Source organism: Peromyscus californicus, unplaced genomic scaffold, assembly GCF_007827085.1.
Source record: "Peromyscus californicus insignis strain IS unplaced genomic scaffold, ASM782708v3 Scaffold_10__1_contigs__length_136768540, whole genome shotgun sequence".
In the NCBI taxonomy this organism is placed as follows: domain Eukaryota; kingdom Metazoa; phylum Chordata; class Mammalia; order Rodentia; family Cricetidae; genus Peromyscus; species Peromyscus californicus.
Genome location: NW_026294391.1, coordinates 29,973,490 through 29,998,251, shown reverse-complemented (window position 1 = coordinate 29,998,251; position 24,762 = coordinate 29,973,490). Strand labels below are relative to the sequence as shown.

Below are 24,762 nucleotides of genomic sequence, written 5' to 3'. Positions count from 1 at the left end.
TTGCATATCAGATATTTATATTACGGTTCATAACACTAGCAAAATTACAGTTATGAAGTAGCAATGAAATGATTTTATGGTTGGTTGGGGTTACCACAGCATTAGGAAGGTTGAGAACCACTGCTTTAGAGGTTATAGGAAGACTCCTTAGAGACTCTCTTGAAAGCTCTATAGACCCTGCCAGAAGAAAAGCACATATCCAAGTGCTTGATATGCAAGTATGAGAACCGGAGTTCAGATCCCCAGCACCCATTGAACAATCCAGACATGGAAGCACACATTCATAATCCCAGCACTGGGGAGGAGGAGATGGGTGGATCCCTAAGTTTTGCTGGCCAGCCAGCTTAGCTGAATTGGTGAACTCCAGGTTCAGTGAGAGACTGTGTCTCAAAAGAATAAGGTGGAGGGGGATTGAGGAAAATGACTGACTGATATCAACCTCTAGTCACACACACACACACACACACACACACACACACACACACACACACACACACGTACGTACGTACGTACGTACATACGTCACATAAAAGGAGAAAGGTTGACTTTGAAGAACAAAGAAGCCAATGGAGGGAGGAAGGGAGACAAGAAAGTAACAGGAGAACAGAGTACAATAAAAATATAAAAATTAGGAAATGTTTTTATTATGAAATATAATGAAACTCATATTTTTATATTCTAATAAAAATTTGGTGAAAACCTGTTACTGCGTTCAGTGAAATGCAGTAACAGATCACTAAGCTGAGACCATATTATATTTTCAGCAAACAGAAATCCATAAAATTGTCCAAGGATGTAAGTTTCCTAAGTCAAAGCTTACATGTTGATTGTCCCACCTATATTCAGCAGGAAATACCTTTGTCCCTTGCAAACGAAGCAATTAAAGAGTCTCCAATCATAATCCCAAAAGAAAGCAACTGGAGAGGTCAAGCTCTGTGGAGAAGAGGATGATTTAGGGAGCTGCAGCTGAAAGGGCAGTTGTAATGTGCTTACAGGACAAGTGGCGTCTACGTCAAGTCCCCTGGGATGATTCCCAGAACCACACAGAACTTGTAAAGGCCTCCAGGGCAAGTGATAGCCAAGACTGCCAGGGTAGTACCACCCCCAAAAGAAATTGGGAAATAGGGACCCAAAGCTGCCATCCAGGGATTAGGGACATCAGATAAGACACCATCGCACCCAGTCTCCTTTCTTGACACCCAGAAAACTGGAGAGGAGCCCTGGCACCTACAGCCAGTGAGCCAGCTGCCACGAGATTCAGGAAGCTCCTCTTCCATACTTCCACCTTGTAACCTTCTCCGCCTTCTCCAGGCCTTGCCAGGCCTCTGAAGCAGACCATCTTCAGCATGCACAGCCTGAGTGCATTGAGTCTGCAGAGTATCTGTTTACCTTTCCAGCTCTACACACAGGAGGCAGCTATTCCAAGTATCAGGGGCTTTTCACCTAGTGAGGATACCTTTGCGTCTGTGTCTGATGCTGTAAACCACATGGAAAGAATGCTTATTCACTGAGTCCTTGGTAACCGTATTTACAGCCCCACCCTAGCCTCTGATGGAATGCTTCTGTATTCTCTTCTGAGTGTTCATCAAGTCTGAATTTGCTTTGCTTGGTACTTAAAAAGAACTCTTTACATTAAAGCAAAGAACACTGGTACATATTTGCTCACTGAAAAACGCAAGGGAAAGGGGATGAAGGGCTGCTTTGAGTTGAAATTAAAAGGCAAAGAAAAATGCTTTTGATTTCATCAGCTCTGCTTTTTTTTCCACCTTCACCCTACCAGGGGCGTTATGGATGCTGTCGCTTCCTTCGGGATGGTTATAAAACCCCAAGAGAGGTTGGATTTAAATATTGTTTCTCATGTTCCTTAACTGCTCCATACCTACTTGCCACCATGTCATTCTCCCTCTGCTGATTATAATTATATGTTGAATATTGCGAAGGAAAGTATTAATTTTAGAATCAGCAAGCCTGGAGTTATATAGAAAAGAATGATCATCAGGTCAAGCCAGTAATGTGAAACTGGCTTGTAAATCAAGGATGAGTAAGTCTGTGGCTCACATGTTAGTTTTTAAAGATAAATCTATAGCATTCTCCTTGGGTTTTATTGCCACAGTGACTAATATAATGATATAAATGAAGCAGATCATCTGCCAAGCATTGTGATAGGCAAATTGCTATTTCTTAGAGAGAGAAGATGCTTTAATGTAATAAACTACCGAGGAGTCCTGTGGGTATTTCTGATTTAGTGTCTGAAATTTTGCCCAAACTAGCATTTCCCCATGGCAGTAGACTCCTAATCATCACAAAGCTGCCTTGACTGAGACGGGCAAGGGAAACCCAGTGAGGCACAGTGGCATTGTATATGAAATCTAACATTCTTTTCTAAAAGTTTCATAAATTTGGTTCTAGGACCCACATCGATTGCATTACGACCCTGCCGAACTTAAGCTCTTTGAAAACATTGAATGTGAATGGCCTGTGTTCTGGACTTACTTAATCATAGATGGAATCTTCAATGGTGATGCTGTTCAGGTGAGAAAATGCTGGGCATTGTGCTCCTAAGCCTGTTCATCCCACTGGTGGACTGATCACTATTAGTATAGAGTCATTCAGAATTCACATCATTGTTGCAGCTATCTGTTGCCATTTTTAAAACTTTTCCAAAGCCTAGTGAATTAAAGCAGCAGCTGTTTTATTGATTTGCTCATAATTCTGTTATTTGGGCAGAGCCAGTAGGAACAGATTGTCTCTGCTTCTCCTTCTGTCCCCTGGGAGAGTTCATAGGGCTAGAGGACCTGCTTCTAACATAGTCCTACTCACATGGCTAGTGAGTAAAATCTGGCTGCCAGCTAAGACTGGATGCTCAGCTGAGCTGTGACGGAGACTTGGTTTTTCTCCATGTGCCTCACTTGGGCTTTTCACAGCGGTAGAATCTCTGGGCCATTAGATTTTTCATGCCATAGTTGTCTTTTCTCCAAGAATGTAAAAGCATAGGCTGCCAGGCTTTCTTAAGTCTTATTACAGAACTGGCAAAGCATCTCCATCACATGGTCAGTTAAATGACTGTCACATACTCAAGAGTGGGGGTGGGGCAAACTAGGCAAGAGCATGAGTGCTAGAAGACATAGTTCTTTCTGTGTCAGACAGGTGTTCCTTTTGTTCCTTTCAGATTACTCGTTCATTTTGCTGTAGTTAGGTCTAGTTGAGAGGTACTCTGGTTTAGTGATACTCTCAGATAACATCTTGTTTAGTGTATCAACCCCTAACTACCTCCCACGCTTCAGCTTTACTCCCTATTCATTCCATTCTCTACACCTGCGCCAGGATGATTTTATTAAAAGACAAACTTAGATTATGCTGCTTCCTGACAGTGTTAGTCACCTTTCTATCGCAGTGACAAAATATCTGAAATAAACAAGCTAGAAGGAAGAAAAAGTCCCTTTTGGCTCACTGTTTCAGAGGTCTTAACTCGTGGGTCATTTTAGCCTCATTGCTTTTGGTCCTATAATGTGGTAATACATTGTGGTAGGGCGCCTATAGCAAAAGAAAACTATTTACTTCATATCGGCCAAGAAACAGGGTATGTGGTAGGGGAAAAGCTAGGGCCCCAGTACACTCTCCCAAGAACATAACTCTAATGACTTACTTTCTCCAGATAGGCCCTATCTGCTAGTTTCCACAACACTCAATAGTGCCAGTAGATCCTGTTAACCAGGATCTCCCTCTGGCTTCTCAGAGCCCATTCTAATCACATCCCAGGTCTGGAGAAGGAGATGGCAGTAGTCTCGTCTTGTGCATTTTGGCTTTTGAAAACCCAGTGCTCAGGAATATAGGCAGTAACTTAAAATGTTAAGGTCCCGTCTTTATTCATTCTTACATTGTGCTTAGAGTTTATCTCGGGCCTTCTTGTCTTTTATTCTAAGTATTGGAAGTTCTCCGAATGACTGACTTTGAATTTCAGTGAAAAATAGACTTAGCAGTGATCAAGGGGACAGAGGGAGATAAGGAGATTAAAATGACTCTGCTTCCTATCTTTTTTAAGGGAATAAGAGATACTTTATTCTGTAACCATTTTAAGTGTCCATGATCCAGGAACATGTATTTAGGCTACTCCAAATTCCATGTTCCAACATGGAAACAGTTTCATGAAGTTTATATAGTTTTACAGAAGAAAGCAAGTCATAAATCAAGGCAAGTTTAAAATACATTGGTAGTGTGGGTACACCAGAGAGGCAGGTACAGAGATAGGGGAAGCTTTTCTGTAAGCCCCAAATGGTATTTGAGCTTTTGAGGTGGTGGAAGCTAGTGGTCCGCTAAATTTAAAAATTCCCAAAGGGTTTTATTATTAGTCACAGGGTGTTATTTCTAACACAGAAGTGGGCAAGGAGTGGCTGCTTTGGAGAGCTAGACCCACTTCAAAATAAGGTCACTAGCTTCTGGTCTTGGCAACATTCCAATCTTTCCACAGTACTGAAATTCTAGTCACTAATCAGTCTCTGCATATACAGATTCCTGTGGTGATATTTTGTTTGTACTCTAATAAATAAAGCTTGCTTGGAGATCAGAGTGAGGAGCTAGCCACTAGTTAGCCATAGAGGCCAGGCAGTGGTGGCACACACCGTTAATCCCAGCACTTGGGAGGAGGAAGCATGAAGGTCAGGAGTTCAAGGCTACCCTGGGCTACACAAGATTGATCCAGTCTAAAAGAGAAACAGAGCCAGGCGGTGGAGGCTCATGTCTTTAATCCCAGCACTTGGGATCTCTTGCCTTTGATCCTAGTACTTGGGAGGTACATGCCTTTAATCGCAGCACTAGGGAGGTGGAGACAGGAAATGATATGGCTGGGTGGAGAGAGAACTATAAGGTGGGAGGAGACAGGAGCTCGGCCCTTTTCGATCTGAGGAGTCATGGAGGCAAGAGGTGACTCTGGCTGGCTGCTTTACTTCTCTGCTCTTTCAGCATTTGCCCTGCTAGCTGACTCTGGGTTTTTATTATTAAGACCAATTAATTTGCGCCACAGATTCCTTTCAAGAGCTTTTTGTTCACAGTTCCCCATGTTTGCCAAGCATCATAATTTGTGCATTCAGGGTCCACATATTATATATCAAATATTGTAAGGTTACTTTTAGCTGGGAAGGCCCTTTTCGAGGATCTGATACAGATGAGGCAGGAAGGAGTCTTCAGGAGAGAAGGCTGTTAGAAACTCCTGAATCAGAACAGAGCCCACAGATTGAACTAAGCAGGGAATCTAGGAGCTCACAGACACTGAAGCAGCAATCATGGAGCCTGCAAGGGTCTGCACCAGGCCCTCTGCATACATGCTCTGGTTGTTTAGCTTGGTGTTCTTGTGGGACTCCTGACAGTAGAAGTGGGTGTCTCTGACTCTAGCCTGCTCTTGGGTCAATTTTCTTCCTACTGGGTCACCTCATCCAACCTTAATATTGGGTGAGGTACCTAGTCTTATTATAACTTGTTATACTGGGTTCAGTTGATATCCCTGGAAGGCCTGCCCTTTTCTGAAGGGAAAGAGAAGAGGAGTGGATTTGGGGGAGAGGGGAGAAGGAACTGGGAGGAATGGACGGAGGGGAAGCTGGGTTCCAGATATATTATATGAGAGAAGAATAAATAAAAAGAAAAAGAAACTCCTGGATCATAGGAAAACTATTGGCATCATGATCTGGATCTGAATTGTCTTTTACCCCCTCTATATCTGACATAACATTTACATGTGACACAGATTACTATACCTAAAATTAAGTAATCCAGAACACAGTTTGACCTAATGGAGTGAATGTTACAGATGAGACAAACATGTTGAAAATAACCAGAATTGACATAATTTTTCATGAGACTGAGTGTAAATACCCCTGTATTTACAGTTGTTTGTGCTCAATGAACTATCTTACTTATATTTAAATGATTAGAAATGGAACTTTGGAAGATATCACTATAGTATAGTCTCCCTTTTTATTAGTAAAATATAAATATTTAATTCATTTTTAATCCCAGCTGATTGTACTATATGACATTATAGATACTAATTAAATCAAGAAACTCGATACTTATGGCATAAAACATCACAAATGTTGTTGTTGTTAGACATTGATGCCTTTTGTATAATTTAGATAAGAATTAACTCACATCTTTGGATATCTCTCACTAGAGTAAATGAAATTCATGTTTAATTTAAAAACTAGCTTTTTTGCTTTATCCAAATTATACTGAATAATGAGTGAATGTGTGTGTGTGTGAGTGTGTGTTTGTGTGTGTATTTATAATGACAATGAAAAAATTTGAATCTTGTAACATTAGTTTTGAATAAGGTAAGGGTTTAGAGTAAGCAGTCGTAACAAAAAAAACATGCTCAAATGAAAGGACATAATGTCTTCGTTTGTTACTTCATTATTATATCTTGTTTTATAACTCTCAGAGATCTGCTACCCCACACCTATGCTGTTTCTTCTAGTTGACATATTTAGATTTTTTTGGCACTATAAGGGATCAAAACCAAGGCCTTGTGTATGCAAGGCAAGTACTTTACCACTCATCTACATCTAAGTGTGTGTGTGTGTGTGTGTGTGTGTGTGTGTGTGTGTGTGTTTTACTGAGGATGAAACTTGGACCTTGTACATTATAGGTAAGCACTACCACCAAGCCATATTCCTAACCCCAGCAAATATAACCAATAAACATTTTTTTTTTTTTGTGTGTGTGTGTGTGTGTGTGTGTGTGTGTGTGTGTGTGTGTGTAAAGGATGCCATGTGTGAAAAACCAGAGGTTGATGTTGGATATCTTCAGTTGCTCTCCACCTCTCTCTACCTTATTTTTTGAGATAGGATCTCTCAGTAGTAGAACTCATTGATTCAGCTTGACTGACTGGGCATGAGCTTTAGGGATCCTGTTGGTGGATTTTTCTGTCATGTCAGCTCCCAAATCACATGGAAACTTATTATAAGTTATGAAAGCTCAGTTGATATCTTAGGCTTGTTTTTAACTAGCTCTTATAACTTAAATTAACCCATTTCAATTAATTTACTTTCTGCCTCATGGCTTTATTACCTTTACTCTGTACTGCCCATGCTGCTTTCCTGCTTCCTCTGTTTCTGGCTGGTGACTCTCCATGTCTCTGCCCTTCTTCTTCCCAGCGTCCTCTCCACCCCCAAAATCCTGCCTGGCTATGGGCCGTTCATCTTTTTATTAAACCAATCCAAGTGACAAATCTTCATAGTGTACAAAAAGACTATTCCACAACATTTCCCCCTTTTTGTCTAAATAAAAAGGAAAGGTTTTAACTCTAACATAATAAAACTATAAACAATAAGAACAATTATCAGGTAAGAATTACATTTACAATGTGCAGTCCATTTGTATTTGGCATATTTGGAGAAAATGCTCCATTATTTATTCTATCATGATGAGTCCAAAGCTCTATACTTCATTTACCTTCTATCATAAGTAAGGAAAACTATAACTGTAGACGAATTTCTAAATGGTCCTATGTTTTTTTTTTTTTTTTTGGTTTTTTGAGACAGGGTTTCTCTGTGTAGCTTTGCGCCTTTCCTGGAACTCGCTTTGGAGACCAGGCTGGCCTCGAACTCACAGAGATCCGCCTGGCTCTGCCTCCCGAGTGCTGGGATTAAAGGCGTGCGCCACCACCGCCCGGCTAAATGGTCCTATTAAATAAAAAAACTCAGAGCCAGAAATTGAGGTTAAAGCCTAAGAGAGATCAGAGGAATAGGAACAGCCACCAGCCAACCTTACCTCACCAACTTGGCAGCTTTCAAATGCAAGTTACTTCCTGTCTACCCATGCCTATATGCCTTGCTGTTCTGCCATCTGATTTTTGCTCTCTCTGTCCAGCTATATCACTTCCTCTTCCTGCCCAGCTCTGTCACTTCCTGTCTGTCTGTACAGACCTCCAGACCTCCATGGTTAACTAGTGTTGGAGTTTGAGGTGTGTGTCACTGCACCTGGCTCTGTTCCCAGTGTGGCTTGAACTCACATAGATCCAATAGATCCCTGCCTCCCAAGTGATAGGATTAAAGGCGTGTGCTAACATTGCATGGTTTTTGTTTACTATAGTGGCTGGCCTTTTCCTCTGATCCTCTCGTAAATTTTATCGGGAGACACAGTATATTGGGGGACATAATACGTCACCACATATAACTATGACTATCTAGTCTTCAACTCCATCAAAGACCCCAGAAGGATATAATATTACCTGAGTAAACAGGAAGTGCAGAGCAAGTGACTTCTAAAACTAAAAGAAGTGACAAAAATAGCTGGCTGTCTGGACAGTCACCCCAGGTTCCTCTGCAGTGTTAGGACATCCATCTTTGGTCTACAGTCCTGGAATATCTGACAAACTTCTCTGTGAAGCAGGAATTTTAAAGGACTGTCCTACCCTGTCTTGGTCAAGTTTGGCAGTCACTTTTTTGTGTGTCCTGATGGTCCAGTTTGGACAATATACTGTCAGCAGTTGAGGTAAGGGGCAGTTTCTTGCCAAAATGGCTATCTTTTGCCATAAAGAAAGCAAACTCCATATCGAGGTTCTTTGATGCCCATTATCCTTTTTTGAAGTAGATTGGTGCTGCCAGGAGCTGACGTGTCTCATTGTCATGAAAAGCCATATGTTATTAAAACATCTTAAATGCCATATTCTGTAGATCTCTGAAGTGTTTGAAGACCACCTGTCTATCTAAAATATATATTTGACCTTGAAAACACACCTAACATTACTACAAGTTTGATTGTTATAGGTGACTAACTACTAACCTGCATTTCTTTATTATTCTAAGTAGTTTGTAATAATAACTTTCAAGGACTAGAAATTTACATTACATTGTTAAATGAGCTGTATAGGTACAATACCTTAAACAGCAATAGAAACATGTACAGTATGTTCTAACAAAAATAACCTTAAATTTGTATCAATATACAAAAATCCATATCAATGTAAAGTATTTGACTAGTAGTTGCTTTTTTAGTTTAAAAGTAGATTCAATAATCTACACTTTTATCCTATCATTTCTATATCCCCCTTTTTCAGAATAAGATCCCTGAATCTAATCTCCTTTGTTCAGCTTTTTCTTTCTTGACCATTACCAGTAACAACTTGTAACCAACCCACCTAAATGATGACAAATATACATAACCCATTGAATAACAAGAAACTACCCACCCCACCTCTTGGGAATGTGGACATTGTGTTCTCTAGATTGCTCCTGGAAGGTGATAGCATCTCTAGGGGACCCTGAGAAAATTGAGATACTGGTCAAGTCCTGGGAGAGCTAGCTGTATCATTTGTTGCTAGTCTCTGTGTAATGGGAAAGTGTAGGGCTTATCTGAAATCCTGGCTGGAGTAGTGCATGAGGCTAGACCACCTAAGCTAGCTACCTTGAAATTGTCGTTTGTAGTCCAAAGCTGATCTTTATGTAGTGTTTGTCAGCTTAGTGACATTTCCACAATCTAGGCGGAATCATTGTGGGGCCCCATGATCATTTTGGAGACTTCAAAGGTCACTGTTAGGAACGGTCACAGTTCACTGCAGAAAACTTTAATATTTTAAATGTCGTATGCAGCAGATATTGGAGAGGTTAAAGAACCACAGTTTGTTAAGTACATCTGGAGTACACAAACTTAATTCCTAGTTACCCAATTCAGACTCAAGCCTGAAATCATGTACACAAAGATAGATGCAACCTTTTTCTAAAATTGGTACTCTATATGACCATTAATATCATGACAGAAAGTTTAAATATATATATATATATATCTTATATTAAATAGATATAGAAATCTTACAAATTTTGAAATAATATTTATACCTTAAAAAAAGATTTAGAGTCAATACCAAAGGGTCATGAGATTAGTAGCAATAGAATAGTCCCCTAATTTTGTTTTTTTTCTGTCCCATACCAGGTGGCTCTTCTGACATGAGACAGAGATTTTGGATTTTCCTTTAACAAGCATGTTTGGGTTTAAAGAAGGAAAGAGCCACCCTCCAACTCCAAAGCCAGCTTTAATTTTTAATTGAACTGGGACTACAAAAAGACCATTTGCCTTATATGTCTATAGAGAACAGCAGAAACAAACATTTAGGGAGATTTATGAAATTTTATCCTATTGGAAATGTGCTATAACATTAGGGCAGTTTACTCTTTTTCTTGGGACATTTTCTCTGGATGATTTGTCCCTTTTCTTCAGATGTCTCACTTGTCTAGTGGTCTTCAGATTCTTTTGCTAGATACCTTCATTCTCCTGGAAAGACAAAAACAAAAGCCTGCCCCAGCCCTAACTTTGGGGAGTTTCCTTTTTGGCATTTTATCTGATCAAATAAAAGGCATTTGTTAGTCTTATAAGTTAGTTTAGATTGGATGACCAGGCTGTTGAACTGTCACCTCTTCTAATCAAGAGACTTTTCCTGTTTGAATCTAATCTTTATCAATTTTGATGGTATCCATAGCTTTTCTTCTCCTGTGGAAACAAAAGCAAAACCTCTTCCCCAATGTAACCCATATCCTGATTCCCATTCTGAGGACAACACATCTTTAAAGTATAGTATGGCATCTATCTAATAGATAGATAGATAGATTATTGGAAAACTACCACTTAGGCAGAACTAGAACATGCTGCCTAATATAGAATTTCTAACCCAAGATGTTTTAAACTTGGTAAGACAAATTTTACATATGAGAAAACTTAAGAGTAAATTATTTTAAAAAGAAGAGTATAGGACTGATGTCTGGTACATAGTATAAATGACAGCACTATGGAAAGTTTGAGGACCAAACAGCTACTTCGTCAGGGGCTGCCCTTTCCCTCTCCCTGGAAACTTGGCAAGTGGAGCTGGACTCAGGGAGAGACAAGCAATGGTGTCAGCAGGAGTCCCTCTCTGCTCTTCTACAGCCAGACATGTTAGCATTTTTTCTCTGTTGCCAAGAGGCCTAGTTTGTTATTGGTTTCTAAGTTGTATTGCCATTGCATCATTAACTGCCAGACCTCTGTCACACTAAACGTGCTGGGGCTGTTTTCCAGGTCCAGGAATACCGAGAAGCTCTGGAAGGAATCTTAATCAGGGGCAAAGATGGGATCCACTTGGTGCCAGAACTCTATGCCATCCCACCAGACAAGGTAATCAGGTGGTGGTAAACCTCTTGTGCTGTTCATTTAGACTGTGTGAGTTAGAACTTGGCTCTTTGGTATTCTCCTACCTTTTAGGCCAAATGATCTTTTTCTCCAGAAGTGGTTTCTAAAGGCTAGTTTTCCTATCCATCATAAGGAATTATGGCTTTGAGAAACATGTGGAACATGCTTGACTATGGATATCCTAGGGCGGCAGCAGCTAAAGACCTTTGAAGCATACGTGTACCTAGTCTTTGTTTGAATCAGGCCCATACACACATGACCAAAGGACATGAAAGAGCTTGACTATACTGAGGGAGACTCTGGAACCTGTCCAATCTAAGACAACCCTGGATTCCACTCAGGGACCAGACCCCACTCAGTCCTACCAGCCTAGACCTAGTCTGAGCTTCCAGTGACTCCATGTTCCCATTGTAGCATGAACAGACATTTCCTGTTATCCAGGCTTTCTTAAGACACGTTAAGGACAAGACTTTTGTTGTGCCTCACCATACAGATGAAGTTACAGAATCTGCCAGGGATGTTTTCTATGTGTCATGACGTCTCCTGCACATTTCTTCATTTTATACAGTATATTTAGCTTATATCCTAGGCACCAGCATTGGACAGTATTTTACCTTAATTTCATTTTGTGTTAGCTTTGCAGGTGAGAGTTGGCAAGGTTCTTCAGTCACATCAATAACATTTAGAGACCACTGGGAAGGAATCTTGCAAGACACCACAAAGCTATATGGCAGCTTTGTACAAATTAGGAAAGTCTGGGACTGTGTGGCATGCAGCCTGTATGCTTGGGAAAGGTGCCACCGTCTCTGGACCCTCCACTGCACAACTGGGGGCTAGTGAAAGTGTGTCCAGCAAACATGTAGTGAGCAGCTGCTCCATGCCTGGCACAGCCTAGTACATAAGGTGCTTCTGTATTTTTGAGTCTATAAGGTGAAAGCAGAACTAGGCTGTGAGATGGAGGCAGCCACAGAAATGGAAGCAAAGACAGGCTACAAATGTACCTGTAAATAGTAGTTCAGAAGGACCAGAATAGGGAGGAGAGGGATGCCTCCAGGAAGAGGCAGAATTGAACTCTAGCGGGGAAAAAGGGCAAAACAAGTTCATTTTTGACCTAAAAAGCTTGTCTGCTTTTTGTTCTTTGCAATAGATAGTCTCAGTCTAGATTGTTGCAGTCTTCCTTAATAGTTGCATTTCAGTGTATTTGATGTGTATGTAATGTGCTAGTCAATTGTAAATAATGTTATACATTATAAAATATATAGAGAGTTCTGTAGAAAGAAGAAACCATTTGCTATCCCTAATGCTATGACTCAGTAATAACCACTATTGCATTTTGGAGAATTTCCTTCCGTACTGTTATTCTTTCTTGACTATTTGACTACCAAGTGATAGTTCCATTCAGTGTGTGCAAAACTTAAATTTTTGAATGTTTACTATCAAGAAATTTAAATCTTTATTAAGCATATTGATAATATTAATCCACAATACTGAGAATAAACTCCCCCCAACACACACATAAACACTTGATACAGTTTTTTTTCCCTTATAGAGGGATAAATGTTTCCTGTTTCCTTTGAATGACTACCTTAATCAATGTTTCAATGACTAAAACCTTAAAGGGAAGCATGGAGTTTAGAAGGAGAGCATCCCATATGTAGCTGGCACTGTCCTCAGAGCGAGCAGGCATTGCTAGGATTTAAAAAAAGCACAGAAGCTTATGTTGCTAAGATAAAGCTCTGGGGAAATGCCACTTTCTAAAGTGGTGGTCTGGGGAGTGGTAGCAGCACTGTTGGTTTTCCTCAGTGCATAGTGCCACCTTCTGGTAATTTTCTTGCATGGGCACACATCCCTGGGGATGGTAAGCCAGCAGAAGAAAGCAGGCTTGACATCCAGCTATGCACTGTGCATCTGCAGGCTGCTGTTTGGGTTGGGCTTTTATGAGAACACAGCCATCCATAAGCAAGAGCTGTGGAGCTTCCTGCTGCCCAGAGCTGGGTATAGAGCAGGAAGGTCAAGCTTCCAGCACCAGCGGCCCCGGGTATGCTTATGGGAGGAACACTGGCCTCGGACCAGGCCAAGATTTGAAATCCCGCTCTGTTGCTTATAGCCTTGGAGTGCTGAGAGAGGAAGTTTTTGCCTTCTGAGTTCACCATCCTGTATTGCACAGAATTGGTCTGGAGGCTGAGAACTGCTTTGTAACTCTTCAGTGTGTTCCCCAAATATAGGCTATTGCAGGCCTTTGTGTCCTCTGACATTCTGACCTTGAACTTTTCATTTTCTCTGCCAGGTGGATGAAGAATACAAGAACCCACACACAGTAGACCGAATTCCACTGGGGAAGCTGCCCCATCTTTGGGGACAGTCCTTGTACATCCTCAGCTCCCTGCTGGCAGAGGTAGGCTTTCTAGGCTGGAAAGCCATCTATCCATCTGATTGGAGGTACAGGAATCTGGGAAGAGTACAGTGGTTCTCTGTACTGAGTGACTATTAATAGTCTGTGCAACTTCATTACCTTCCAGGTCGCCTGGGCTGTTTTGGGCCCCAGGTTTCTCTCTGGCCTTTCATATCCATATTTACAATAAAACCAATTTAGATCAGCTACATGCCATGCTCCCTGTCTCCCTCTCAGCAGAATCTCTGTTATTTAGTTAGAATCTGTTTGCATTGTTGCTCAGCAGACATGGGGACCTTTTCAGCCAAGATTAGCACATCTGATCCTAGAAGAGACAGGGTTAAGAAGTTATTGGATGGGCTAGAAGCTCTCTCAGCCCAGGACACAGGAAGCAGAAGGGCTCTTCAGATCTCTCCCTAGAAAGAGACAGCAGGCACAGGTCCTTCAGATACCACAGCCCATACCAACCCACCTCCTGGTCCACTCCCTCTTGCCCCCAGGCTTCTGTTGGAAAAGCTTTAAAGTGAATCTCCCAGTCTTGAGTGAGAATTCTGGTGTGGGGAAGGAGCCTAAAGAAGAAAGGGACTGGCCACCTAAGGCTGGTCAGCCTGTGTGCTCTGCCACCTATAAAACCGGGGGAGAGGACAGGGCACCAGAATGTTACTGGGGTGCTGGCGTGGTAAAGACCAGTGAAAGAAAGCACAGTGGACACATCCCCTGGGGACACTGGTTGCTGAGGTGATTCCCAGGTATATTTAATCTCCCAAGTTCCATGGTCATGACTTTTTTATAGGACTGCACATATATCCTCTTGAAAGTCAATCCTGTAGCCAACCAGCTCAGTGACTTTTGGCAGGTCTCTTAACCTCGCTGGGCCTCAATTGCCTGTACAATGCATTCCAGCTCAGATTTCAGTACGTGTGAGGTGAGAAATAACTTAACTCCACTCCTGAGACCTCCTCTCCAATATACAAGTCTTCCTAGGGCCCAGCAGTAGGTCCACTCCATCTCAGATCACCTTCATCCCCTTTGGATGCTTGGATCATTTCTAGAACGTGTAAGAAGGTATATTTTTAAAGAGCACAGTCAACAAGATGGGGAGAGTTTTCTGTCCAAGCAGTCAGCCCTGGACCGAAGTCTCCCTGTAAGCACTTTCGTGTCAGCTTCCCCACCCGTGGACTGCTGATGGACACAGGAGACTCGAGTGTGACAGTGTACACGCAGGAACTCAGCTAGCACTAGTAATAACTTTCTTTTCACTCACACAATGTGGGGGCATGTTTGAGTAACCCTCGGAGCTGAGCACCAAGCATGCAGTACATTTATTAGTAGCTGTCTGAGTAGCATACTCTGTTAGGGAGAGAGAATCAACAAATATGAAGAAAAGGTTTTCGAGGGTGTGAGCCCCCAATATGTCATTTTCAAGTCTAGGAGCACGGTGAAATCTTAGTTAAAGCAGTGTTTCATAGTGTTAATGCTCCTCTCTTCTTAGGGATTCCTTGCCACTGGTGAAATTGACCCCTTAAATAGAAGATTTTCTACTTCAGTCAAACCTGATGTTGTAGTACAAGGTTTGTGAGCGTGTTTCCTATCCGTCTCTACTGTATAAAAGCAGTGTTGATTTTTCATTCACCTTGTTCCCCAGTGCCTTTTGGAAAAACTCTGAAGGATGTTTAGCTGGGTTCTAGCAGTGCATACCTGTAATCCTAGGACTTGGGAGGCCGAGGCAGGAAGGTCAAGAGTTCAAAGCCAGACTGGGGAGGTAACTCAGTTGGTAAAGTGCTTACTTAGCATGTACAAGGCCCTGGGCTCAATTTTCAGCGCCATATAAACTGAGACATGATGGCATGCACCTATAATCCTAGCATTAGGGAAGTAAGAGCAGTAGGATCAGAAGTCAAGGTCACCTTTGGCTTCTTAGAGAGTTTAAGGCCAGTCTAGTTTATGTAGTAAGACCTTGACACAGGAAAAAAGATATAAAGAGTGTGTGTGTGTGTGTGTGTGTGTGTGTGTGTGTGTGTGTGTGTGTGTGTGATTCATTGTACAGTAAGATGTAGGCATCTGTGAGAAACCTTGTATAACTCGGGCAGGCCCCCAAAACACTGGGATTGTTCCCACCCAAAAAGTGCAGTAGTTCATTTGTCCCTTTGAGGTCTCAGGTCTTGCCACCTGCTTCCACCCTCCCTTCCTTCCTCTTTAGCCAGTTCCTCCTCCAAAAAGGTGAGAATCCCAGTAGGGCTACCTCTCCCAGGGTACCCCAACAGGCCATGTCTCAGGGCTGCTAGGATTCTTGCTCTTCCCCAAGCAGTCCTGCAGACAACGGAGATGGCTATGGAGGAAGCTTTCAGTTTAGGTCTGGTCTGTGGTGTGCACTTAGAGCAGCAACCCCTTCCGTTTCCTCTACTAAGGGACTGTGACAGCTCTGACACATTCAGAGTGCCTTATAGAACACTCAGATACTGTCAAATGTCAGTCTGCTGTGTATATATATAACGCATTGCCCCTAAATTAAGCTACATACTTTTCTTTATTTGTGTATTGTTTTTTGGTCCTTTGAAACAGAGTCTTACTTCATAAAACTGGCCGTCCTTGAATTCACTACATAGCCAAAGCTGGCCTTGCACTCACAGACATCCTCCTACCTCAGTCTTCCAAAGTGCTGAGATTATAGGCATGAACCACCATGCCTGGCTTAGGGTGTACACTTCTTAAGGATAAGGCTTGTATTCTCTTCTGTGTTGATTGACACCTGTACACCCACACATTGAAAATAATGATTGAACAAATAGGAAAGCATTCCTCTTTGGGGCCACCGGCCCATTTTAATGAGCATGCCCATAATACAATGAGAAGAGCTACAAGTTGTTACCTCATCAATAGTGTATACAGAGTACAGCTAACCACCATAACATTCTGATTAGGTGACATTTATGACATTGCTTATCTCCATGAAGCTTAAAGGTTAACTTATTCACTCATGGATCTCAGTTGACAGCTAGAGGTGGGAACCTATTATTGATATCCTGGTAGGCTGATCCAGCTATGCTCCTTAGTCTCCACACTTGACCAACACATATTCTGCTAATTTGACTCTTAAATCTACAAGAGTTCTTTTCCAACTGTGGGCTGGGATTTACTAATAGATTTCATCCAGCATTTTTTTAATCTATTGATTTTATTTTTCATTATGTATATATGTGTGTGCATCTGAGTATGAATTTATGTGCAGTACCCAAGGAGACCAGAAGAATGTGTTGGGTCCTCTGGAGCTGGAGTCACAGGCAATTGTGAGCCACCTGAAATGGATGCTGGGAATCAAACTTGGGTCCTCTGCAAGAGCAGCGAGTGCTCTTAACTGCTGAACCATCTCTCCACCCCAGCATTTTTTTAGTGTAGTAGAACAGAGCAGCATTATCAGAGGATCTCACATGGAGTAACTGGTCAGGGGCTGTTTTAATAACTCATGCAGATCCTGTGCGGTGCCTCAAGAGGTAGAGGTGATAGCACTTTGCCACCAAGCCTGACCGCCTGAGTTCAATCTCCAAAGTCTACGTAGCGGAACAAGGGAATTGACTCCTGCAAGTTGCCCTTTTATCTCCACACACATCCTTTGGCACATGCATGCCCCTCTCACACACAAACAGTGGAGGACGGGATCTCATGTGATTGTGTCAGACCGTGAGGCTCTCTCCAGTTTCAGTTCCAACTACTCTCTGAAAGAGGCAGTCTTATGGAGAGTGGCAGCTGTGTGACTTTGATAAATGTGGAATTCTGCTTGTCAGTGGAAGTTTCAGAAGGGATGGTTTTAGAAATGTTGGCCAGTCTTGCATAGCCAGCACTCCATTTATTGAAGGCTAGGGGAAGAGGGGGATTAGGCTCCAGTTCTGCCTCATCTATTGTAGGCTAATTAAGCATTCTCATGGCTTCTCTTAAGGTTCCCTGGGAAGATGAGATCATGGGTATTAAAACCCTTTAAAAAGCATCAGGTGGTATGTAAATGTAAGGAGGTAATGTTCAGCTCTCAGTGGCATTTATATGTATCATATGTTCAGCACTGCCCCCCTCCAGCCTATGGATATAATGGTGGGATTTGGGGAAGACACCCCAACAATAGCTTCGCCTTTGTTCTCTGGACTGAGCATGGCCCTGAGTCCCTCTAGTTTCCAAAAGGCTCTGCTGCAGTTGGGCAAGATACCAGCTGCTTCCTGTGACTGTCCTCCTCTTCTGCAAGCCCCTTCCCAGACTCCATCCCTTTGCCCACACACTGCTTTCTCATAAAGGCAGGCAGTTCTAGTATGATCGATACCACCCGGTCATCCCTGATGTGGCTCTAAGCTAAGGCTAATGTCTGCATAGGCTGCCAGGACCTGGATACTTGGAGGCCCCTGACAGCCAGAAAGCCAAGGGCTCGAACCAGCTGGGATGGGTGCTCTTTCTCTTCTGTGGGGTTTTGTGCTGTGCTTCTAAGTGGCCAGACAGTCCTGCTTCTACCAGTGTCTCCACCAGCAGGCCCGCTTTCTTTTCTAGGGAAAAGAAAGATAGCCTCTCCTTCTCTCTCTCAAGTTAAAGCATTCCCTGTAAGCAGACTGCCATATTCTCAATTCCCCTGCCAAAATTTTGGGAGCAAGAGCACAGATTTCTGACGTCCCCTGAGGTAGCTGTTTCTACTCCTAACCCTGTGTGAAAGGACACAAGGCATATTTAGATAAATGTAGACCCAGACAGAGGCAAGACATTATTTCAGATAGGTTAAGTTGGTGTAGAACCTATTGAAAACTATTTCTCGAAGCTCTCAGACTGTCCTGTGTAGTGAGGGCACTTGACAGATATGCATTGTATGTGTTGAGGTGCATGTCTAGTGTTGGACAGAAGGGAGAATCGTATTTCAGTGTGCAGAGACACCAGACATGAATCTGATGCGGATTCTGTGTTCTCGTTTGCAGTCGCTGTTTTGGCAGAAAACAGTCACGTTAAGGGGCTATTGCGGCAACATGGGGTGAATGTCCAGAGCATTGCTGATGTGCATCCAATTCAAGTCCAGCCAGGCCGGATTCTTAGTCACATATATGCCAAACTTGGTAGGTCAGGGAAGTATTGGGGGATAGCTGGCAAAGAGGGCCTTTCTAGGTTCTAGGTTTGGGTTTGAGAAAACTTTGTTGTAAGTTCTGGAGACCTGGGCAGAGCACTAGGCAGGTCAACCAGTGGGTCCTCTCCATTGTGAAGAATGGACAGGCAAGCAGATTCCCCTCAGCTCAGCCAACCCATACTGCCATAAGAGGGCCCCACTGTTTGGCAGATCTGTTGGAGAATAAGCAACTCCCTTTGAAATGTCACAGTTGAAAGAGTCATGGGTGTCAGGATGCAGCTTCTAATTGTTATCTGTGGTACCCCCAAATACTCATTTTACCTATTAAAGTAGGAGTTGGTTCCCTTTTCTTAGAATCTGAATTTGTTTGGTTTATGGCTGAGTACTAAGTAAATTCAAAGCCAGTATTAATAAAGTCCTTTTAATAGTTATTCATATAGAACAAACTGACATTGTTCATGTCCATGCATGAAGAGAGGGGGTAGGATTTGTTTCTCTGTTTAACTTTGTCCCTCTTTTTGAAAGGCTGTGGTATTGGGAAAACAAACCCCTGAGTATATTGTCTGACACAAAAATAAGCCCAGCCTTATTAGCCTAGGTCACCAAGAATAGCTCTTACTTTATTTCCTCTAACTCCAGTTTCTCCTTTCTATTTCAAATAGGTCGAAATAAGAATATGAAGTTGGGTGGTCGACCATATCGGCACATTGGTGTCCTTGGCACCTCTAAACTCTATGTGATTAGGAACCAGATCTTCACTTTTACACCCCAGGTAAAAAGAACAGGCCAGCTGAGCATGGTTGTGCATGCTTTTAATTTCAGCATTAGGGAGGCAGAGACAGGTAGAACTCCATGAGTTCAAGGCCAGCCTGGTCTATGTGAGTTCTAGACCAGCCAGAGCTATATGGTAAGACCCTAACTCAAAAAAAAAAAAACAGAAGAAAAAAGTGGGGGCAGTAGAAAATAAGCCAGCATCCAGCATCCTCTCATTAAGTTCTCTTTTCTATCTATAAGCATTTCTCCTTCAAACGTGGAAGAATTTTATATGCATGGGATCAGGTGGAAGTATAGAAAATGCTTACAGTAGGTGCTCAGTTGATGTTACTTGAATCAAATTGAATATGTCATGACTTCCAGACATGAATTTTAAAGAAATCCACATTGCTTTACAATGTGACATGTCCCTTGGCTCCTATCAGCTAACATGAGTAGTCCCTAGCCTTTGTGAAGGTTGTCCTAGAATCCTCAGAATGACATACAACTGCATTGGTTTGCAGGTCCCCAGCCCCTTCCTGAGATTCAGAATCCACTGACTGTAGTACTTACCTTTAGAATGTTTGTTCCTAAAGAAAACTAAACTAGTGGAAGCATATACCAAAAAAATGTTTTCTCCATTTGAGAAGCTGGAAAGATTAACAATGTGGTCATTTTGTCAGTTGTGAGTCACAGCATGGACCCCTGCCCACCTGCACATGTGGTTGGTTGTGGGGTCTTGCCTCGGCAGCTGCCACTTTCAACCTTGCAAACTATTTCTCTTAGTTCCAAGTTCTAACTGCTGAGGTGAATGTGCACGAGCACAGAGGTCAGGAGGACAACTGGATTTGCATGAGTATGTGGTAGTGCCTCTGATGGGCATTAAGCAGGCATCAGTCAGATGGACAGTTTTCCCAGCTCTCCCTCACCTGGGAAGCATTTGCGAACCCGGTATCTCCAAAAGGGGTAGCAATCACAGGCTCTTATTTGCCCTCAGTGGTGAGGAAGACGCTTAGATCCCCTATGGGAAGAGCTGAAGGCAGGTGCAGAAACACACCTTCCCTTTCATACCAGTATAGCTGCAGCTTCTGGGCAGGTGACAGGTTATTATGTCTCATCTCAGAGAAAGTGGCCGCCTGATCAGAAGATTGAGGCCAGTACCAAATATCTTCCCTGGCAACAGGTTCAGGATCAGTGCTGCCCCGAGTTGACAGGTGCCGTGTGGAAATAAGTGAAGGGTGGCCCTTGACTTTGGCCTGTTCTAACTTTCAGTTTACGGACCAGCATCACTTCTACCTGGCCCTGGACAACGAGATGATTGTGGAGATGCTGAGGATCGAGCTGGCCTATCTGTGCACCTGCTGGCGGATGACCGGCCGCCCCACACTCACCTTCCCTGTCACGCACACCATGCTCAGTAATTCTATGAACTCCATCTGTTGGGTCATGGGCTCTTACCTAAATGTTTAGGACAGTTCCTGTGGACAGTGTCAAGTACCGAAGGGGATCCTTAGCCATTTGACTTCTTTGTCTCGGGAATCTTCTGTACCATAAGGGTTTTGATTGGGTTGTGCTGGTGAGAACATTGCAGTGCATTGTACTCCCAGATGAAGAAAACTCATTCATCTTTTTTTTCCTTAGCCAGTGATGGATCAGATATTCATCCTGCAGTTCTTTCTACAATCAGGAAACTAGAAGATGGATATTTTGGAGGTGCTAGGTAAGTTGGGATTTCTTTTCATTAAACAAGAATAACATTGACCTTCCTGAAAGTCTCTTACTGTCCTCTTCCCACTGTTTGCATCAATTTCTGAATCTAGACATGCAGAATATTAGAGTAAGAAGGAAGCTAAGTTAATTCCATCTCCCATGGACAACTTGAATCAGGTCTAAAGCAACATTGGTCATTGCTTATTAAACTTTCCTGGGCACCAGAAGTCTACCATCTTAGAGAGTGAACATCGCAGTCTCTTAGAGGTGTTATCCTTCCTGCAACATGACCTAGGGAGGGGCCAGAGGTACTCAATGGAAGCTGACTTGAAAGATTTCTCAGTGGCCCTCAGAAGCGAAGCACCTGATTAGTCCTGCATGAGTCACTGTCCACCAGCTTCAGTGGCATGGCACCTATTTGGGTCTGTTGTCCTAGAGCACAACTCTCTCCAGTATGATTCTCAGGCACCTTAGGTGAATAGGGTTGCTAACTCTACAGGAACCACCTTCTCATTTTGTCCTTCTGAGTGACCCACAGTAGAGGATTTATCTGTAGCTTCTACATCTTCATCTCCATGAATCTCTGGGAGTATGTCAGATAACTTCCCAATGGAGCCTCACTATCCAGTCAGACCATGAGACCTTCCCCAGGCAGAGAGGATTCCCTTGGGCTAGCTCACCAGCTGCTGACAGTGTTTGGAAGTCAAGTTACCTCTTCATACAGCATCCCACCTGTTGCCACAGGGAAAGCATGATTTTTTTTTTAATTTTCAGATAAAATATCTTTTACCTTGCCATTTACACCATACCTAAGTATGCAGCTCATGATGTCAAGTCCATTTCTATCATGTGAAACAGATCTCCAGGACACTTTTCATCTTGCAGAACTAAAACACCATATGCAAGAAACAGCCCTCTGCTGGCCTGCCCGCCTGCAGCAGCCTATCTATTTTTGTGTCCCCGTGGTTTTAGGCAGACAGCTTGTATAATGTAAGAACTTTTAATGACTGGCTCCTTTTACTACCTCACTGGTGTCCTTCAAGGTGAACGGAACCTTTTTTTAACTTCGGCCCCACGTGGTTTTCTTTGCAGCTCCTGAAGTTGTCCTCTGTACCCTTGTAGCTTCCTGTGGGCCCCACTGTAGCCTAGAAGTGGCTTCCCGTGCAGGCTTCCCTTGGCCCCTTAGGAGTGTCAGTCAAGACAGTCCCCAGTGTGGTACTGTCTACATTTGCAGGGCTAGCATTGGAACTCCCATCAGCATCCACTTCGGAGCAGTTTGCCTCTAGCTTGCCTTAGTTGCCACCTGGTAGACAGCATCATGGCCGGAAGAAAATATCATAGGCCTATAATAAACCATCTTACCAAATACATTATTTTATTGAAATCTGATCGCTGTAAAAAGAATATAGTGTGCAGTTAGGAGTTTTGCAATGTGCCCTGAATATTGTCTCATTTAGTCTTTGCTTTGTGGCAAGCTACAGTCTCATCTATGGGTAAGGAACCGTGAGCTCAGAGTGCCAGGGCTATAAGACAAATAGGTATAGGAGCCCTTTGGTGATCCAGAACCAACCTCTAACCCTTAGACCTAGGGCCTCCTGTTTACAAGGCACTGGGAACAGAACCATGGAAGAAATTGGAATGCTGAGGCTCTCTCAGCTACCTGTTGTAATCAATTATGGTTTGTTTTGTAGCACTAGGAATCAAATCCAGGGCCTCAGGCTTACATGCTCTCTACCTCAGAGCAATACTCCAGCCCCCAATTCAGTTCTTGATAATTAAGGTTGAGTCCCATTTGGGTTTCTTCATATTTAAGGTTGTTTTTGTTTCGTTTTGTTAAAAAAAAAAGTTGAACTCACTGTACCTACTAGACCTACTTGGAGTCTCCTGCTACCAAAAGCTTTTTAGGTGACTGCCTTCCTTTGAGCTCTCTTTAGCCTCAGAAAGCCCGCTGCTTTCACCTGCATCAGAGGAAAGGTTTCCATTGCATTTTGGCTTTCCAGGACCACCTCCCCAACCCCGGGACAAAACAAAATGAGCCTTGGAACTGGCCTTTTGCTCTCCATGAGAAGGCTTTTGTTCAGTTAAGGACAGACTTCTCTTCCCCAACTGTCGTCTTGTCCTGTGCCTATTGAAATGTGGGCACCTATGAGGTGTTGTATTGCATACTCTGATTTCCTCCATAAACAATCTATTCTGGATTCTTCGGTTCTCATGCATATTAACTAAATCCTGATCTGATCCTGGGAGTTCAGAGGGAGGTCCTGTTGTCTTCCACTTCAATATCTGACATTTCTGTAGGGCAGAAAGCGTGTGGGCTCCCAGTATCTTAGTTGCTGATACCTCTTTAGCAAGACCCAAGCTGCTGGTTTTCAGTGGAGCACTTCTCAGCCCAGTACAGTAGGGCCTGTGCTGGGTGCATCGGTGTCAATGTGAGGATGGTAGGTTAATGGTGGGTTAATCCCGTGACTTGCTTAGAGAGAGACCCTTCACTCAGAGGCATGTGGCTTGCATCATAAATCCCCTGCACCTGTCTCACCATGGTTCATGGCAGGGACAAGCACACCAGGGGAATTACTGCTCCTAATCCAGTTTTTAAGGGAGAGAAATCCCAGAGCTTGATTCTAACTGAAAGGGGTTTACTCAGTTTATTTTGTAAAATTGTTAGCTGATCAGGAAAGTGGATTTGTATTTGATAGGTTTGGGGACAGAAATGTGGCATGAATCTTTTGTCATTAAATGCTATGTGCTTTCACTTCATACTTGTGAATAAATGTTTTGATGTTTTTGCTTTTTGAGGCACAGTCTTATGTTGTCCAGGCTGGCTTCAAACTTTCTGTGAGGCTGAAGATGGTCCCAACCTTCTGGTCCTCTTGCTCCTACTTCCCAAGTGATCGAATTACAGGCGTTCCCCACCACGCCCAACTATTGTATTGAGTCTTTGGGTTTGTTTCTTGTCTTGATAGGGCCAATAGTTACTGACTCCTACAGAGGTGTGAACTAGCTGGTGAAGAGTTTCCCAGTGATTCTCTACCTGCATCCCTAACATAGTACCTTCTTGACAGAGTAAAACTAGGAAACCTGGCAGAGTTCCTCACTACCTCATTCTACACCTACCTGACCTTCCTGGATCCAGACTGTGACGAGAAGTTGTTTGATGACGTCAGTGATGGGAGCTTTAGTCCTGACAGTGAGTCAGACATAGGAGGATACATGGAGGACAGCACTCATCCAGGTACCTTGCGGCGGGCTTCCGTGGATTGTTGGTTGAATTGGTTTAAACCTTGACGCTATGATAAAATTGCCTAAGACCCAAATACAGAAGGCAGTTGACAAGTGAGCTAAAAGCAAACAAACGAAAACAAGGCATCTGAAGATTCTGCTCACTCAAACAAATGAAGTGCTGGTGTAAGAAACTAAATTACATGGGTGCCCTTGAAAGCAGGGCTTCATCAGCCCCATAGGAAAGTCTCAGGTACAAGACTGCTCATAGATTGAAATAAATTGTCTCCCATTTATTTATTTACTCTCTCTGTCTCTGCCTCTCTATCCCTCTCTCTCTCTCTCTCTCTCTGTCTCTCTCTCTCTCTCTCTGTCTCTCTATCCCTCCCTCTCTCCCTCTCCCTCTCCCTCCCCTCTCTCTTTGTGTGTATGTGTGACATACCATGACATATAT

At 42.9% G+C, this 24,762-nt stretch overlaps 1 protein-coding gene across 8 annotated transcripts in view; it reads left to right on the top strand.

Moving 5' to 3' along the window:
- Positions 1 to 24,762, top strand: part of Phka2 (phosphorylase kinase regulatory subunit alpha 2) — an 89,910-nt gene that overhangs the window by 31,312 nt on the left and 33,836 nt on the right. For 7 of the 8 annotated variants that reach the window (XR_008215074.1, XM_052724253.1, XM_052724087.1 and 4 more), the window contains 10 exons: positions 1,781 to 1,834; positions 2,410 to 2,532; positions 11,038 to 11,133; positions 13,436 to 13,543; positions 15,033 to 15,111; positions 18,484 to 18,618; positions 19,289 to 19,398; positions 20,652 to 20,796; positions 21,021 to 21,099; positions 24,152 to 24,321. Coding sequence is in view for 7 of the 8 variants with exons in the window: in XM_052724253.1 (XP_052580213.1) it covers positions 1,781 to 1,834; positions 2,410 to 2,532; positions 11,038 to 11,133; positions 13,436 to 13,543; positions 15,033 to 15,111; positions 18,484 to 18,618; positions 19,289 to 19,398; positions 20,652 to 20,796; positions 21,021 to 21,099; positions 24,152 to 24,321 (1,099 nt within the window). In the remaining variant the exon portion in view is untranslated. Of the gene's footprint in view, positions 1 to 1,780; positions 1,835 to 2,409; positions 2,533 to 11,037; positions 11,134 to 13,435; positions 13,544 to 15,032; positions 15,112 to 18,483; positions 18,619 to 19,288; positions 19,399 to 20,651; positions 20,797 to 21,020; positions 21,100 to 24,151; positions 24,322 to 24,762 lie in introns of those variants that run through there. The other variant, XM_052724458.1, reaches the window with a different exon arrangement.